A 16116-nucleotide genomic window follows, 5' to 3' on the forward strand; every position below is an offset into this window, starting at 1 on the left:
TTCAAATGTTGAAGAGGCGATAATCAATAGTTAATGGGAGCAGAACTGTAATGCCTGTTGGTGAAAGGTGCTGTGGCTATGCAGATGTGTGCCCAGGGCGGTTACGGTTTCACGGGGAGCTTCTGTGATTTCTGGGCTGGGGTTCCTTTTAAGTAAACATGAGAATGAATAATTTTATTTGCACGACTATTTGAAAGGTTGCTAGTCAGAGCTGTCACTGCCTGCAAATCACTGCCATCAAATAAACTGTATCTTCCTGACAAGTCCTTGAGGACTGTTTCTACCCCAGTTTCTTCAGTCGGTTCTGCTTCCAGTATACAATCTCATGTTTCAATATTTGTAATATTTAAAGTTTGTCCTGCAGTGAGTCTTAAATATACCAAACAAATACTCATTTTTAATGGATTAGATGATTTTCTTTCTACACCAAAAGAGAATAAACGAACAACTTCTGCTCATGCAGAAATTGAAAGCTGCAAATGTTTTCACTGTATTTGCCCAAGTTTGCAATAAAGTAGAATAAGCTATGATCATAAAATATTAAAGTGTTTTTAAATTCTACCTTTGGTTGGAAGTATTCAACTGATTACCAGAGTATCTGTTCGGAATACATTAGCGTAATCGACTGCGTTATTATACATTAGAGAGCAATCTAATTCCTATTACGGCCAAATTATGTTGTAGTTTATTTTATTTCGAAAGTTTAAAAATAAATGGAAAAATAACCGTACAATAAATACAATACAAAACAGACAAAAGCGTAAGAAATAATTCACAAATCCGAAAAGGAATGGGAATAAGTAGTGATCCCACCCATTGTCCATAAATTAGTAATATGCTCTTTGGCTTCGTTCTCATATAGTAATTAATTATTATACAGCCATAGGCAACACATATCCCCACTGCTACATCAATTTTAAACACATTTCAAACACCTTCGTTCTTGTATCTAATGAAAATCGTCTCTTTTAACTGGTTTAATGTTCGGACAATCCTTCAACTTCACATTCCAACCGTAAAACGTTTAGTTTCACCCCACAAATAGGAACGCAAAGGCTTCTTTCTTGTTTTCCCAATACTCTGGGTTTTCAAGCGAAATTCCCCCCCCATACATGATAACCTGCTTCCCTTTTAGTGAATATTTTTCGAATGTTTCCAAGTTTTGCTTTCATGCCTCGCACCAGTTGGCGGCAGATTCCTGTGTAAATGTTCCTTTGCTATTATGTTCTTTAAAGGGGAAATATTTCACAATAGCCTGGGCTCCCGTGTAGAACTATTCATCTTTATTATACTTGCAGCCAATAATCTCAGCTCAAATAAACACTGCTGCGCAAATACTTTTATTAACCCGGCATAACGCTTACTGTCCAACGTTCAGGGTAGATTTTTTTTTAAATTCCCCCTTCCCTGTATAATGCATCCTATTTATCAAGACATCTAGACAGCAACCCATTGCCATAGAGGTGAGAAAAGTCAGGTAAAATTATTAATCGCGGTTGTGCGTGAAACAACCCGTAACAGTCTAATGATGGACTGATGACTGGACTATTGAGCTACGCCATCTAGTGGCCGTTTGTCTCTACGTGAACCTTAGCCCGCTCTCTCTTACCCCCCTCCTCGCCCTCGCTTGTTCATTGATTTATTTATTTATTTTCTTGTCACCGTGAGAAATAAAGTGGCACCAGAGAGCAGGGGCAGCGGTGTCCGTGCGCACTGTTCGCAGCGGCCGCGGAGACGCTTTAACGCCACTCACTGTGGCGATTAAAGTTGCGCGCAACACGCCGATGACCTGCGATCATCGTCTGAGGAAACTGTGCATTTGCCCGGCTTAACGAACGTCAGTTTGCATCTCTTCATCTCCACTCGTGGGCTGCCGCCGTAGCCCCGCTGTCCGTCAGTCCAACGGCTCCGTTTCAACCCCGCGCACGCTGACGGATACTCCGCGGACCACAGGTGAATATCTTCCCCCCTGCAGCTGTGTCAGGTACAGCTCGTTAAATTCCCGACCTGCGTGTCCGTATGTTTGCTTGAATGTCCAGGCACCACAACAACTTATTCCATAGAGGATGAATTGGCTGCAGTTTGGGTTTTTCTTGGTGTTTGCGCACGGTTTACTCACTGTGAACCCGTTTTGTGTTGCATCCTTTAATCAATCTTTTAATATGCACATGAGCGTTGCGGAGCTACGTTGCAGATGGTTGACAGTAAAAGGCTCCCGCAACCTGTAGATGCTACAGGATCAACAACTGAGCTGTGTTTTCATGTGGGCAGGCTGTTCTGAGAATAAGCAGTGGGATTTCTGGCTGCACCTTCCTGCTCGCACTCCAGCGTTGGCAGCACGCAGCCAGCGATCTGCAGCCACAACATGCAATGCAGTGTAGTTTGTAGCAGTGTAGTAACTATAGGCATTTATAGTTCCCATCATAGTGCTGGTGCCGTGGTGCTGTTCTCAACACAAAGACACATATTTTAATCACTGTGGACTTTCCAAAAAAAAAGAGAGAAAAAAAAGGCTGTCTGGGTGTGACAGAGAGCACAGCCCCATTGATTGCTAGGCATCACCGCAGTTATATGGTCTGTTGTAGTAACAGGGAAAATAAATCAGCTTGATTTACTCTCGCTTTATATTTCCTCTGGCAGACCTTCTCTGACAGGCTCCTTTGTGTGTGCAGACGCTCACCTTGTTCCTCCGCACATAATACTAAGACTGCGTGACAGTTTTGCAAGCGTGGTTGGTTTTGCATTACGTGTTTAAGCAAACTTTCTTTTGATTTAGGTCACTCTGAAGATTTACAGTCGGAGGATAAAATTCAATTAGGCAGCCCCGCAGCAACCTTTACTCACTGGCAGATGGCTTAATGCACTTGGATTCTGCTTTCTTGTCCCTTATTGCTCTAATTAGATTCCATCATTTCACACTGTTTATCTGGATAGAAAGGGTTTTAATAATGTGGCATCATTAATTGAATATTTTCTTAATATTTCACATCTTATTTCCCTGATCTTTTTTTTTTTTATACACTGTTGCGTTCCCTGTGCTCCAACAGTGACTTGTAGGAATATCAGGGCAGTGTAGAATCTGTTTGCAGTCGATGCTGCGGCTGCTGTCTGTGGAGAGTGTTTTTCTCTTGGCGACATCCCGATTTTACAAAAGAGCATTGCAAAAGTCTTCAAAGACAATGTGACGAGCGGGCGCACCATTCCTGATTTAAACTGAAGCTAAAACATCTGTCATATTGACATTTTCCAGCCAGATCAGACTTTCAGACACTGTTGTGACAAGCTACCGTAATTGAACTGTATCAGACAAAGGGGGGAAAAATTCCTGGAGATAGGAGCACTGGCTCCATACATTTGTCCCCATTTGCGGCATCGATATTACGTGTGGCAGTGTCATCAGGATCCCGGAACATCTCTGTCTGAGCTACACCAACAAAGAACGCGAGAGGCAGATCAGCCTTAACACAAGTTGTCGTGCGTTATTGAAGCCACGCCAATTTGGTTTGTGTGAATAACACTATCTTAGTGGAGGCAGAGCAAAAAAATGTCCCCCTGAGGTCAGGGATTCGTGTCAAATCTTATTCCCTCTGCCGGGTAATGAAAATGGCAATAATTTATGAGTCATAAATCAATGTGATGGTGAGCTTCAGTGAACCATGAACTAGCAGCCAGGTTAAATTCCTGCTTGATTAATCATTGCTGCTGCACCTCAGCGGTTGACCGATTGGAAGATGTAAACAAAACACTTTGGCCTTTGACGGAGGCATTTACAATATATCTATAGTGACAAGTAAGACACGAGCCAGGCAAATGGTGAGCTTCCTCTGTAGGGGTGGAGCATTTGCACAGCAACAGCAGGGCTACGACCAGCACTCAGGATGAGAACTTTGTAATGGTAAATGGTGAGCTGAGGAGGAAAATGCTAATTTCTCCTTATAAAATTAGCAATTCATGAAAGGTAATTATCATTTTACGCTGCGCTATTGTGATTCTATGATACTAATGCATATGTAACTCATGGTGTTTTTTTATATGCCGCCGACCTCATAAATTATACAAATAAGACCTTCTCCTAATGTCTGATCTTTGTCATGACATCACTTGTTACTTTTTGCATGAAATCAAAGTAAAAACACATTTCTTGGGTTCTATATCCCCCATCTTTGCACGGGATTTGCAGGGTGAAGTCCCATGCTGAATCAAAACCTGCTATACTGCATTTCTGTTTGCAATGTGCAGAGAATTGGGAAAAAAGGAGATGTTTGAGAAAAACAGGAGCCGTATTTGATGTACTGTCGGCCAAAATCCGCCCTTATATTTTGTCAGCCTGCAGTGAGACTGCGTAGCTTTATATTTAATGTAACTCACTATAGATTCATCAACAGTTGCTGAATTCAGTGTGCTAAAAGGAGCCAGTGGTAACAAACGGCATAAATGCAGATGCTGCATATTTCATTACAGTCAATGGAAAAGGAATATATTAAATTTGAATTTACCTCATTTGGTGACAAAGGACGTTTGCAGTAACCAACAACGTTTCATCGGGACTGGATTTATCTGTTGTTTGGAATGTAAAAATGATCAAATGATGGGGCTTTTTTTGACATCAATGAATGTTCTCATGTCATCCCAGTCGAAGAGAATTTGTGAGTTAGGAAATTCAACTGGACCTTAAGTCTTTTTTCCAAGATGTTTCAATTCCAAGAAGTTTCAAAGCTTCTTTGGTCCTAAATGAACTGGTGGGCATCCCAGATATATGGTGCTGAATCCTTGAAGCAATGTGGATCATAGTCCTCTGTTTCTTGGTTTTTCCAGATTCATGAAGATGCTTCTTTTACTCCTCTTCAATCCATCTTTCTTCTCTGGCCAAAACATGAAAGTTGCTGTTTTCAAATGAGTGTCCTTTAGTATTTAGGTGTAGATGGACAGCTGAATCCTGTCCTGAGGAGAGGGTTCTGCAAGTGTTGGACCATGCGTCTGTGCAGTCTGTTTGGTCTCGCCACTGTAAAGATCTATACATTCTTCGCTGCTCTGGCTTCCAAAGATGTCACCTCACCGCATGACTTCAGCCGCAGTTACCACAGGGAGGAGACAACTTGTCCAGGACAACACACTTTCAGACAAAAGCCTTTACCGACCACATCAACGCACATCAAGTTCACCTGTGAAGATGTCAGGGATGGCAGATCTGTACATTGGCGAGACCAAACAGCCGCTGTCGAGATGTATGGCCCAACACAGCTCCCACTCATTTGCAGGCAGCAACATTCTTCTTTTGGCCGGAGTAGAAACATAGTTCGGAAGAGGAGTAAAAGAAACATCTTTGTGGATCAGCATCACCCCCCCCCGAACCCCACACACACACACACAAAAACACAGCTGGAAAGACAGTGAGAGAGACAGAGACACAGCAAGAGAGCGACCTCCAGCCTTTAAAGAGCAATAACCATTCATACACCAAATTGGGGTTTAGTATCCTCCCCAAGGACAATTTGACACGCAGTGAGAGGAGATCAAACAACCAGCCATGTAGCTTCAGCACTCCCATTTGACCCCCCTGTCTCCACCACCACCACCCTTCTTTTATAATATTTGTACGGTACATGTGTTGAAATGCTAACATGAGTGGAAAAGGTAGAAGAAAAAGTAATTAATACAAAGGGATGAAGCACTATGTGCTCATTGTGACTATTTCTACACAATGGTTCTATCATTTTTAACTACTTTGATTATTAATAATGATATTTATTGCTATGGACTTCTACTACAAAATGGTTTTGTTTGTATTGAGAAAATATGCCGATTATCTATTTAGCAAAAGTTAAAATCTACTTCCATTCCAAATTAAATACACACGAATCTATAGTATAGGTTCAGAAAATGAGGCCATCTCACTCTGACAGTAAATTACTGAAAATAATGTTGTAGATTGAATCAAAAAGCCATAAAGTGATGAAACATGTGAAAGGATGTGTCAGGACTGTTGAACCCCAGAGATCTCCAAATGGAAGGATGCAGCGCGGTTTATGTACCACTCACTTTTCCCACAACCACCGAGTTGTAATGATGAAATCTCTTCAGTGTTGCGGCTGTTCCACCTGTCGACAGGCGCAGGTTCACATCCCATCACACAGCTGTCAGAACACGACTGTGTCTCTCAATGCTGGACGATTACAATCATTCAATGTTCCGTCCCCATACATCATGTTTTTTTATTACCTTCGCACATACAATTGTGTTTTATATGGCAAAGCCATATAAATCTTCACATTCCCGTATATAAATCTTTAATTTTTCCCATCTAAAAGCAATTAAAATAACATTTAATTATTAGAGACAGATATATTCAGTATTATGTGATTGCAATTAAAGTAACAGAACTGAGACAATGAGAGGAATACTTATATTGGTTTGATGAATACTTCCTTTACTTCGCACTAATCAAAATGTGAACTAGCAAACAAATACAACTTTTTTCATAATTGAAGCCCTTCAGCATTTCAGAGATATTTAGTCATGACAGTTGCAGAAGACAGGGAGAAAAATAATCACACAATATGATGGCTTTTCATTAAAAACTAAACAAAAATACTGCTAATTTTTAAGTGGTTGTGTTACAGAGGCAATTATGTCGAGCAGACCTGCGAAAATGGCAGAGATGTTGTTTGTTATTCCCACTTACACAGATTTAAGTAGGTGTTTAAGGGCATCATAGGTGTGTATGATGTCCGATGATGGCCTTGAGTTATATAAACTCTGGGTTTTTTTGCCAGCTGATGACTGGAAGCAGAAATCCTGTAGGTAACTGAAGGCTTTGCTGAGCTTGGGTGCTTTCAGTGGGTTCTGTCAGGTCTCACAGTGGCATCACTGAACCATTGAAGATGCTGTAGAGCACACATTATGTCCTTATTACACTCAATATTGTCCCAAAATTTCATCGGCTTTATTTTCCACAGACTTTTAGCCTACATAATAATGAGGTAGTTCATACTTGTTCTTTCATATTGTAATCTTAGAGCCAGAATGCCTTTGCAAGTGCTTCAGATAGGCCAGTGAGGCAAGAAATGAATTCTCTGAGGGGCTGTAGGGTAAAAATAAGTCCACAACCTCTCTCCAAATAGCTTGTACTGTAAATTTGACTTTACCTTTGCATGAACCTGTGAAATGGTATCGATATCCATGCACATTATTTCTGTACATTGCAGTACAGATAAGATCTGTAGAATCTAATGAAATTGCAGATGTTTTATTGTTAATATTAACCAGGCAAGACCAAAACATGCGAATATGGCAGTCTTTCGGAGCTTCTCCTGTTCTCTGTGCTTCTTTATATAAGCCTAATGAAGATATAAGTCAGTGATCAGTAAACAATTGTTGTAAAGCTCTGAAACACTGCAAAATAATCCACAGTAAAATACTTTTTGAAGATATGTTCGGGTCCCATTTACATTTGCTTGGTGAAATTTGACCCTTGGCATGTACAAACCCTCTCTGAAGAGAGGTGGGCAGCGAACATGCAGCTCAGGGAGCAGGCCAGACGCCACAGTCTTAAAGGCAGATGCTGGAAATCATCCTAGTGGGGTTTTTGGCTGATAAAACCCAGCATGTACGAAACACGGAAGCTCTCTACCAAATTTCCCAATCTGGGATTCATACATAGTACAATGTGCAGTAAATTGCTTTGTGCACCTGCTCTGGAAAGATAAAAACAGTCTATAAATTTAATGCTTGCAAATGAGTATGTGCAATAGTGCAGTGTGTGTTGAGGATGCAGATGGCCTGAGGAAAGAAGCTCCTCCTCATACAATGTGTGAGCCTCCAGGCAGCGGTAACGTTCCCTGAAGGCAGCAGTGTAAATACTCTATGGCCAGGGTGGTTGGCTGGGTTCTGTCAGAATCCTGGTGGGCCAGGTTCTGCACATTTGTTAGAGATTTCCTATATTTCCAGACTTCCTCATTGTACATTTGTAGGAAAGTCTGATTCATTTAATCATCATTCACAAAAAAAGGACTTTGTTCTTGTACATTTTACCAAGTCACTCTTGTATAGGGCTTAATGGGTCGGGTGTATTTCTCTATTCTTAGAAAAGCTGGAGGAGGACAATGACACCACACTTGCATTCATGAACACTTGAGTGGCTGCTTCTCTATTGGGAAAATGAAGACTAAAATGAGGTTTGTCTGAGACCCGAACTAGCAGAATCTGGCACATTAATACAGAATACCCCATATTTAAGCACAACAGGCGGCATCCTCTGAAGACTTCATTTTAAAAACTCTAACAGTGTAAAGCAGGGGTGCCCACATCCATTCCTCTTGGGCCTTGGACCAGCAGGGATTTCTGTCCTACCAGGCAGAAAAAGCTTCTTCCAAATAAAGTGGGATCCCAAGAGAAAGCGGGGAGAAACTGCACAGAAATCCCAGCGGAACCTTAGCTCTCAGGAACTGTTGGGGGCCCCTGGTGTAAGCGATGAAAATGACTGCATTTCTACATTAAAATCCACTTAATACCCAGTTTTAAAAGTTTTTTTTCTCTTTTTTTCTTTTCCATAGACTTTGGGTTTATTTAATTTCTTTAGATGACAAGAACACAGGTGCACATAATTGCACATCATGCCCTGATCTACAAAAACGTCAAGCTTGCTGCCTTTTTGGTTTTAACCACACAACTGAACCCATAATTTCATCTTACTACTTTTAAATAAATGTCATTCTTTTTCCCAGTTTAGTTTGACAGTTTAGCTGGGAAGAGGGAGGATCTTGTCACATGACCAAATGTTAAAACCAGGGAAGATAATACTTATTTGTACCGTTCCTTTTGTTGACCGCAACCAATGGCCTTTAAATGACTGGAACACTCATTAGTGAGGAAATAGTTTTCAACTCTCTTCTCTGGAGCGCCTGTGAGACTGAAAAATAAAACCTGAATAAAAATGTTTTTTTGTGTGTGTTTGTGTGTTTTGGAGTCTTCCAGCAGGAAGCTGGCGGAATAATGGTTCATTATGGTTTGAATCTTTTCATTTTTCAGCAACGCTGAAGGCTTGTAGCACAGGTAAAGAAGCTAGTCCCAGCTTTAGCATCACCTACTCCCAGTGATCGGCTGCTTCCTGCACTACACTCTGGTACATTTGATACTTTGCAACTGGCAGATATTCAGCCAGCTTCTCAGCCCGCCGCTCAGTCCCGACTAGTTGCAGCAGAGAGACAACTAGTAACAGCTGCTAAGGTGGAGAGGTGAGAAAATCCAAATGAGGTGTTTTTTTTTTACTAATGAGGCTTGCTCTGATCCTGTCTGCTCTGTCTCAGCTGCAACAGGATTATCGGTATGCACCACGTCCTGCTTCCTCTCAGTGGCACAGCAGCTCCAAGGCTGCTGCCTCAAACACAGCAATTCAGCTAAAACACTGCTCAAATACCACTGGCGTGCCAGCAGTCAATTTCAGCCTGGTTCCCCATGAAAGGATCACAATTCATGAATATCAAAATGCTTGACTTAAAACATAGGGGGAGGCTTTGGCTCCGGAGCAAGCCAAACAGAATTAATGGGGTTGGCTATCGTAGCATTATCTCTGTCCTGTCTGTGTATTAACACATACTAAAACAGATTGGCTTACACCTTATTTCAGCCTGCTTCTTTTCACCTTCTGTTAAGTGCACCTTATTGCTCTGCTGGAAATTAGCTTTGTTCATTAAGGATGGCAAATTAATCAATGTGGTGAACTATTCCCAAATGAACACTGACAGGACTCTGGAGTTAATTGTTGTCAGACACAATCCACCGCTGTGTCTTCTCTTCTTTCAAAATAAGAGATAAATGTCAAAACCAGCGTGGCCCATTAAACAGAGATTGTTGGTGACACGGGCTGAGGAAATGAATGGAAATAGGCCACCGAATGCAGCATAGCCTCGTAGAGGGCATTTGAATTTCAAGATGCTGCAGCACTCGAGTTAGGCGAGAGGCAACAACAAAAATGACTGCAGCTTTTCAAAAATGGGCAATCTCCGTGCAGTGTCCACAGGTGATCCCGGGATTTGTTGCGCAGTCACTCCTTGCCGGTTGGAAAACAACAGAAGGCAATGTGATCTTATTCTCTTTTCAAACCGAAGAATGAGATTTTTAGTGTCTTCTTGAAAGTTTTCGAGCCCCTCCCCCCCTTTGCAAGTCTCGGTTTTATTTCAGTTTTTAACTTCTGCCTGCTAGAGTATCCTTACGCTTCCAGCTGGAATTAGGTTCAATTTTCAAATCAATGTCTAGAGTTGACTGCGATTCTTTTTTAAAAGCAGAGATTGATCCTCATTCTTTGTTCCATAAATGGAATATTATCTTAATGGTGGAAGATTCAGCTCTCTTTCGGGCTAGTTTCCATTTCACTTCTGTCACTTCTGCTGCTGTGCGATGCAGTCAGGTGGTGTGTTAAAATAGTGGTATTGATTTCCCGACATGGTCCTATGCATCCTTTCTTTCCCGATCCAATTCAGCTATCCTACATCCAGGCGCCGCACTTGGCCTGATGTTTGATGTCTGAACCTGACAACTGGGATAAAAAGTGACAAAACACTGAGCGCGTAACCCCAGTTTAATTTTCTCTTTACAGATGGACTGGCTCACACCTGAGATGTGAACTGTGTTATGTGAGCCAAGGTGTTTTCCCACCTCACTGGTGGTGGGGAGAGGATGCTGCACTCCGTTGCCATGACAGCAGAATTTCTCTTTGTCCTCGTGATCCTGACGAGCAGCGCTCAATCTCATCCTATAGTGACCTTACCAGCAAGTCGAGAACACTCGGAAAGGGTGTTGTCCCCAGCCGGGCAGGACAATCATTCAGACAAACAAGCTGCAGAGGCATATGGTGTCCTGGAAGAAAGGGACTCCTTAGGTCCAAATAGGACTGCATCAAGTCCTGACAGGCCTAACTGGAATGAACAGAGCAGCTTGAATCGAATAGACGAGGCCCCCACCAGTGACGTCACCCTCTCCTTGGATGCCATTGACGAGTATGCCTACCCAGACTACAGGGGAAAAGGCTGCATGGATGAGAGCGGCTTTGTGTTCGCCATCGGTGAGCAGTTCACACCGGGCCCTTCAACGTGCCCTTGCCTCTGCACGGACGAGGGTCCCCTGTGCACCAAGCCCGAATGTCCCAAGGTTCATCCTCGCTGCATCAAAGTGGACACAAGCCAATGCTGCCCGCTGTGCAGGGAGAAGAAGAACTACTGTGATTTTCGGGGGAAGCTCTATGCCTCTCTAGAAGAGTTTAAGGTAAGTCCCTTAGCTGCGTTCTCTCATTTTTGACTGGCCCAAACAAAAGGAGTGCTGACAGAGCAACACTGCTGTTGAATTCAGTTTTTCGTGGGCACTACATAGAAAGTACTTAGCATGCCTCACTGCATGCAAGTAAGCAAGCAGGCAAATTTATAATGGCAAAGGTCAGAACATGTCTTGTGCTTTTTTTTTCTGCACACAGCACTTGAGTTGTACTGGAGGCTGAATTTAGCAGTGCAGCTTCAGTGGAGTCCAAAATGGCAGTTTGTTGATGCGCCTGATGTGGAAGTATGAGCAAATCTGCAATCCTCCATAAAGGTGTTCACGCAGGGTTACATCAGCGAGATGCCTCATCTCCAGATTCACCGTTGGGAGTCTCCACTCGGGATTAACTGCAGTCTTGATGTGATGTCTCTTATGAGACATGGCATTCTCCAGACTTAAATCCCCCTCTTCATGTTTTAGAACATCATCGCAGGAGATTAAGTCTTACATGGGATTTCTTTTTTACTCTTTAGCTCACACTATTAAACAGGTCCATGTCAAAGTTCACCTGAAAGAAATCTATAGAAAAACCAATCATTCACATAATACTGAATATATCTGTCTCCTGCACTGTATGGAGGCTTGAATGATCTGATAAAGAGAACCAAGCTTGATTTTGGCCCTGATTGCTATGTTGTACTAAGTGTTGCCTCTCTCAGTTTTTCACAGTGGAGTGTCGCACTGAGGCACGAGCCTCTGCAATCAGTGGTGTGGCTAGAATTCACCTTTCCTCTCTCGTTAAGATATATGGCTTTATGCATAAAGCGCCAAAGTCAAACTTTGTCATATAGAAGCATGAACTTTTACAACCTGGACACCACAGGAAATACTGAACCTTTTTTACACTTGTTTTATCTGAGACCTCGGAAAAACAACTCATTTCCAATGATTTTGTTCAGTCAAGGAAAACTGGCAACACCTCTCCTTTCCTCTTTATACCTCCCAATTCCCTGATTGGACAGAGAAATAGTTTCAAATGGGCTAAAATTTGCAGCTAACGGTCAAGTTCTTTATTGGAAGTGTTGTTTCTCACGGTGAATCCAGATTTCCTGTGTTTTCCTGTGAGTGTCTCGGTCAGGAGATACTCTGACAATATCATCAATGTCAATGTGATTTTTAGGAATATGTCATTGTTCTGTTAGACTCAAATCACATAATAAATGTGTCCGTGCATGTTATCGTATGCAGTGTTTGAGAGGTAAGGGTAGAGACACGAACACTTAATAATTAGAGGATGACTCCTGATAAAGGTGTGAATCTGTGAGGATTGTTCTGGACTTTCCAGGTGTCTCCATGTGAGAAATGTCGGTGCGAGCCCAGCGGAGAAGTGTTGTGCACTGTGGCGGCCTGTCCTCAGACAGAGTGCGTGGACCCAGAATACGAGCCCGATCAGTGCTGTCCCATCTGTAAGAGCGGTGAGTGGACACCTTTTCCTGAATTGTGATGTGATTTTAAGGGCTTTACGTTTCATTTGTTAGATTCTTAAAAGGGTTTGCAAGTGGTACCATTTCACATTTTTATGTTTTTAGGTAGTTTAGGTCTGAGTAGATTGCGTAACTTCACTGTGGATGTATAAATATCGCCAACCTAACCACTTTGGACGGACCCTGCTGCTGCCAGATCTTTGGACTTGATCTGACGTAATGATCGCGGGCGCACTATTCTACACAATCCAAAGCAACACTGATTACAGTGGAGCTTTGCGGTCAGATGCGTTCTGAGCAGACTCAGTTTCCTCAAGAAGAAATATTGTGCTTCCATGAGGAGGCACCAGTATCTTAAATTTCACTTTCACATTTTTACCAGCGTTCATCCTGACGGCTGAAGTTGTGCTGGTTGTTTCCTACGTATCTCTGTGGATGTCAGTCTGGTTTCTCTGTGGTGAGCTGATGGAAGAAGAGACAAAAACACCCATTCTCAGACATGAACTTGATGCTTTTTTTCACCCATGTTGCGTGTTTTTCCAGCTTTATTTTCAAATACACATCTTGTTAATGGCAGAGATGCCTTATTTTGCTAATACACAAAGCTGAACATGCTGCACTGCAGCAAATATATTCGGGCATATTTGCTTTATTGAGATCTATTTTAGTGGAAACAAACCTAAAATATACGGCAGTTGAGCATTTGCTCTTTTTACTCTTTTTGAAGGAGACAGAGTCTATTCCATCTCAACAATCTGGAGATTTAAGCTCTACTTGTTCTCTCCCCCCCTTTGTGAGAGGCTGTAAATTTATGACCCTGCTGCTTTGAGAGCTTCGGCTCATCTAAGAAGGACTTCAGAGGTTCAGATTCGATTATCTGAAATTGTTTCATATGATTCCAGACAGCATGTCCTAGATTCTGTCCCCTTGTTTTCTTGGTGTGACTCTAATGCAACATGGCAATGTCGGCAACGATGCTTCCCTCAGCAAAAAGAATGATGACTTGTGATATGTATCACTGGCTTAGGTTCTGAATGTTGCACAGGCTATCTGACATGTCTAAAGAGAGACCAATTTACTTTAATGACAAAGACAGAGACGCTGCTCTTGATAAAATTTTGCATGCATGAGCCACTTTATGATTTTTACTAAGAACACTGGTGCTTCTCATAATGAAACGGCATTCCCACTGCTGCTAAGCACAAGAGAAGCCAACTTAATAAAGAAGTGCAATGACAAAAAGAAGTGTTTTTCAAGACGAGTTATCCTCTAAAACAGGCAAGGAATCAAGAAAGGGTGATATAATGCGTGATGTGTTCCAGTTTCAGTTATTCCTTCAGGAAGAATAAAGAGGCGCTAAAGAACAGACAATATCACAGATGGATTTAACCGGATAAAGGCTTATCCAGTTAACTTAATCATAATTACGCACAAAATGTCAAATTAGGCTATATAGGCTCATAATGTGTAACTGGCATAAATGTAACTATGTATTAAAATGCTTCACTTTAGTTGGTTCCTCAGTGTTTCTTTTGATCAAAGTGAAAGTTTGTCTCATTTTGTAGAGATGAAAACGTTGGTAGTTGGGGGGGGGGGCAACTCCCTTTATTAATATTTGCCTTATGCATCTTATGGGTACTATTTTTTCTGCTCCCCTACTTTTTTTTTTATAAATGCACAGATTAATCGTGCTGATGGAGCTTTGCGCAGAGTTCTCCAAATTTTCTGCCCGTGTGTGAAGCGCAATGCCCAGCGGATTTGGTGGATTTCCTTTGGAGTGAGATCAGTCGAGAAGGCCGATGTAGCTACAGAGTTAGGAGCATGCACAGAGGTGGAGCACACGTCTGAGTGCACAAACCCACCAAATCCATGGGCTCGTTCATCCAGTGCGGATTTAAAGCCTTGACGAGACTGGCTTAGTTACTGTAGGGATACTGTACATAAATATTCACCCCAGCAGACACCAGAGCTGGTCAAAACAGGTTGTTGTTTTGTTATTTTTTTTACCCTGATTTGTGGTTAAGAAGAGACTTTCTTCACATTAGGCTTTGTGACTGACCCACAGTTGTGTGAGGTCCAGTTTTAGCTAACTTTTTAAAACTGTCTATGGATTTATTTATTCTAAACAAAGCTTCAAAAGACATTTAAAACTGATTTGAAGGCAAAATCTTTAATAATAAATTCTAAATCATTTTCAATCATTTACAATAGTATTAAATAGAAAGGTCAAAGGTCATGTCCCCAAAATATTGTGACTCACACCGGAAGTATAATACATATACCGTTATACACACAGTATATAAGCAGTCGTAATATGAGGTTGCATAACATAGTGGGTTGTTTTATGATCACAGGCCCTTTATCATATCCATTCATTCTGTTTGAGTAATTTTGTTCACAGAAAGAAAAATAAATGGCAGCTGTCACATCACCTCCTATAGGTGGAGGTAACAATGGTGCTCTCCTAAAGGTATTCGTGTGTTCGGATATACACCAATGCACGTGCGCTATGGAAAATGTGGTGTCTCTTAGGTTGAGCAGGTGTGCAGCAGTGAGACGAGGTGGTGCAACATCAGCATTTGCAGAGATATTTTTAGAGAGGTGCTGATACAAAAGTAAAATGCCCTGCAAAGTGTGCTTTGCTAAACTGAAGAGCAGGCGCGGAAAATTCTGAAATGCAGAGCGAGGCGTGCTATTACTGGAAAGGTGAAAGAACAGTCAGCGTGCCAGTAGATTAAGATTAGCAGTCAGGACACAGGAAAGCAAATACATTTGTTTCTTTTCATCAGTTTTCTGTGGTGTGCAGGAGGTGGCTCCTTAACCTTTCACTGGAGAACATTTTGTTAAAATAAGGGCCTTACAGTCATCAAGCATGTCCGTATATTGGATATATAGACATATAAACCTACTAAATATGTGCTGAAATGTAAAAAAACTTCTTAGTACAGGACATTTTCCAGTAAATACCTAACTCTATAAATGTCAAGGTCTGTCCGGTTTAGTACAAACAGCAATCAGGCTGAAGCCTGCAGGAGAAGATGCTTGTTGACATCATCCACCACATAAACCACACAATCTGACAGTGCAGGTTATCCACAGAGCACCATTGACTGGAAGGAAAATATGTAATGGAAAATGGTGTTATTGGAGAGCCATCTGACATGGAAGTGCTCATGAAATGTTTCACGAGTGTCACATTGCTGGCGCGGGATCACTTCTAGATCCAAGGCAATGTCAAGAGTATCAGAGACGAAGGACAAAACAAGTTGAACTTGCACCAAGTTTGAGGGGAAAGAAGGTGTTGTCACTTTGAGGCAGTGGATGATAAAGGAATTAGTGGAAAAAAAAGAAACTGCTACTGTTCTAAAATTGTGCTTTTGCTAGA

The 16116-nt window shown here is 41.8% G+C and overlaps 1 protein-coding gene across 1 annotated transcript in view; it reads left to right on the plus strand.

Annotated features, from left to right (window-relative positions):
* Nucleotides 1-1632: 1632 nt before the first annotated feature.
* vwc2 (von Willebrand factor C domain containing 2) overlaps nt 1633-16116 on the plus strand; it is a 30387-nt gene continuing 15903 nt past the window's right edge. The window contains exons 1-3 of the mRNA XM_003963709.2: nt 1633-1953; nt 10595-11259; nt 12593-12722. Coding sequence (XP_003963758.1) covers nt 10675-11259; nt 12593-12722 — 715 coding nt within the window. The 5' untranslated portion in view covers nt 1633-1953; nt 10595-10674. The remainder of the gene's footprint in view (nt 1954-10594; nt 11260-12592; nt 12723-16116) is intronic.

This window comes from Takifugu rubripes, chromosome 4 (genome assembly GCF_901000725.2).
Source record: "Takifugu rubripes chromosome 4, fTakRub1.2, whole genome shotgun sequence".
NCBI lineage: Eukaryota > Metazoa > Chordata > Actinopteri > Tetraodontiformes > Tetraodontidae > Takifugu > Takifugu rubripes.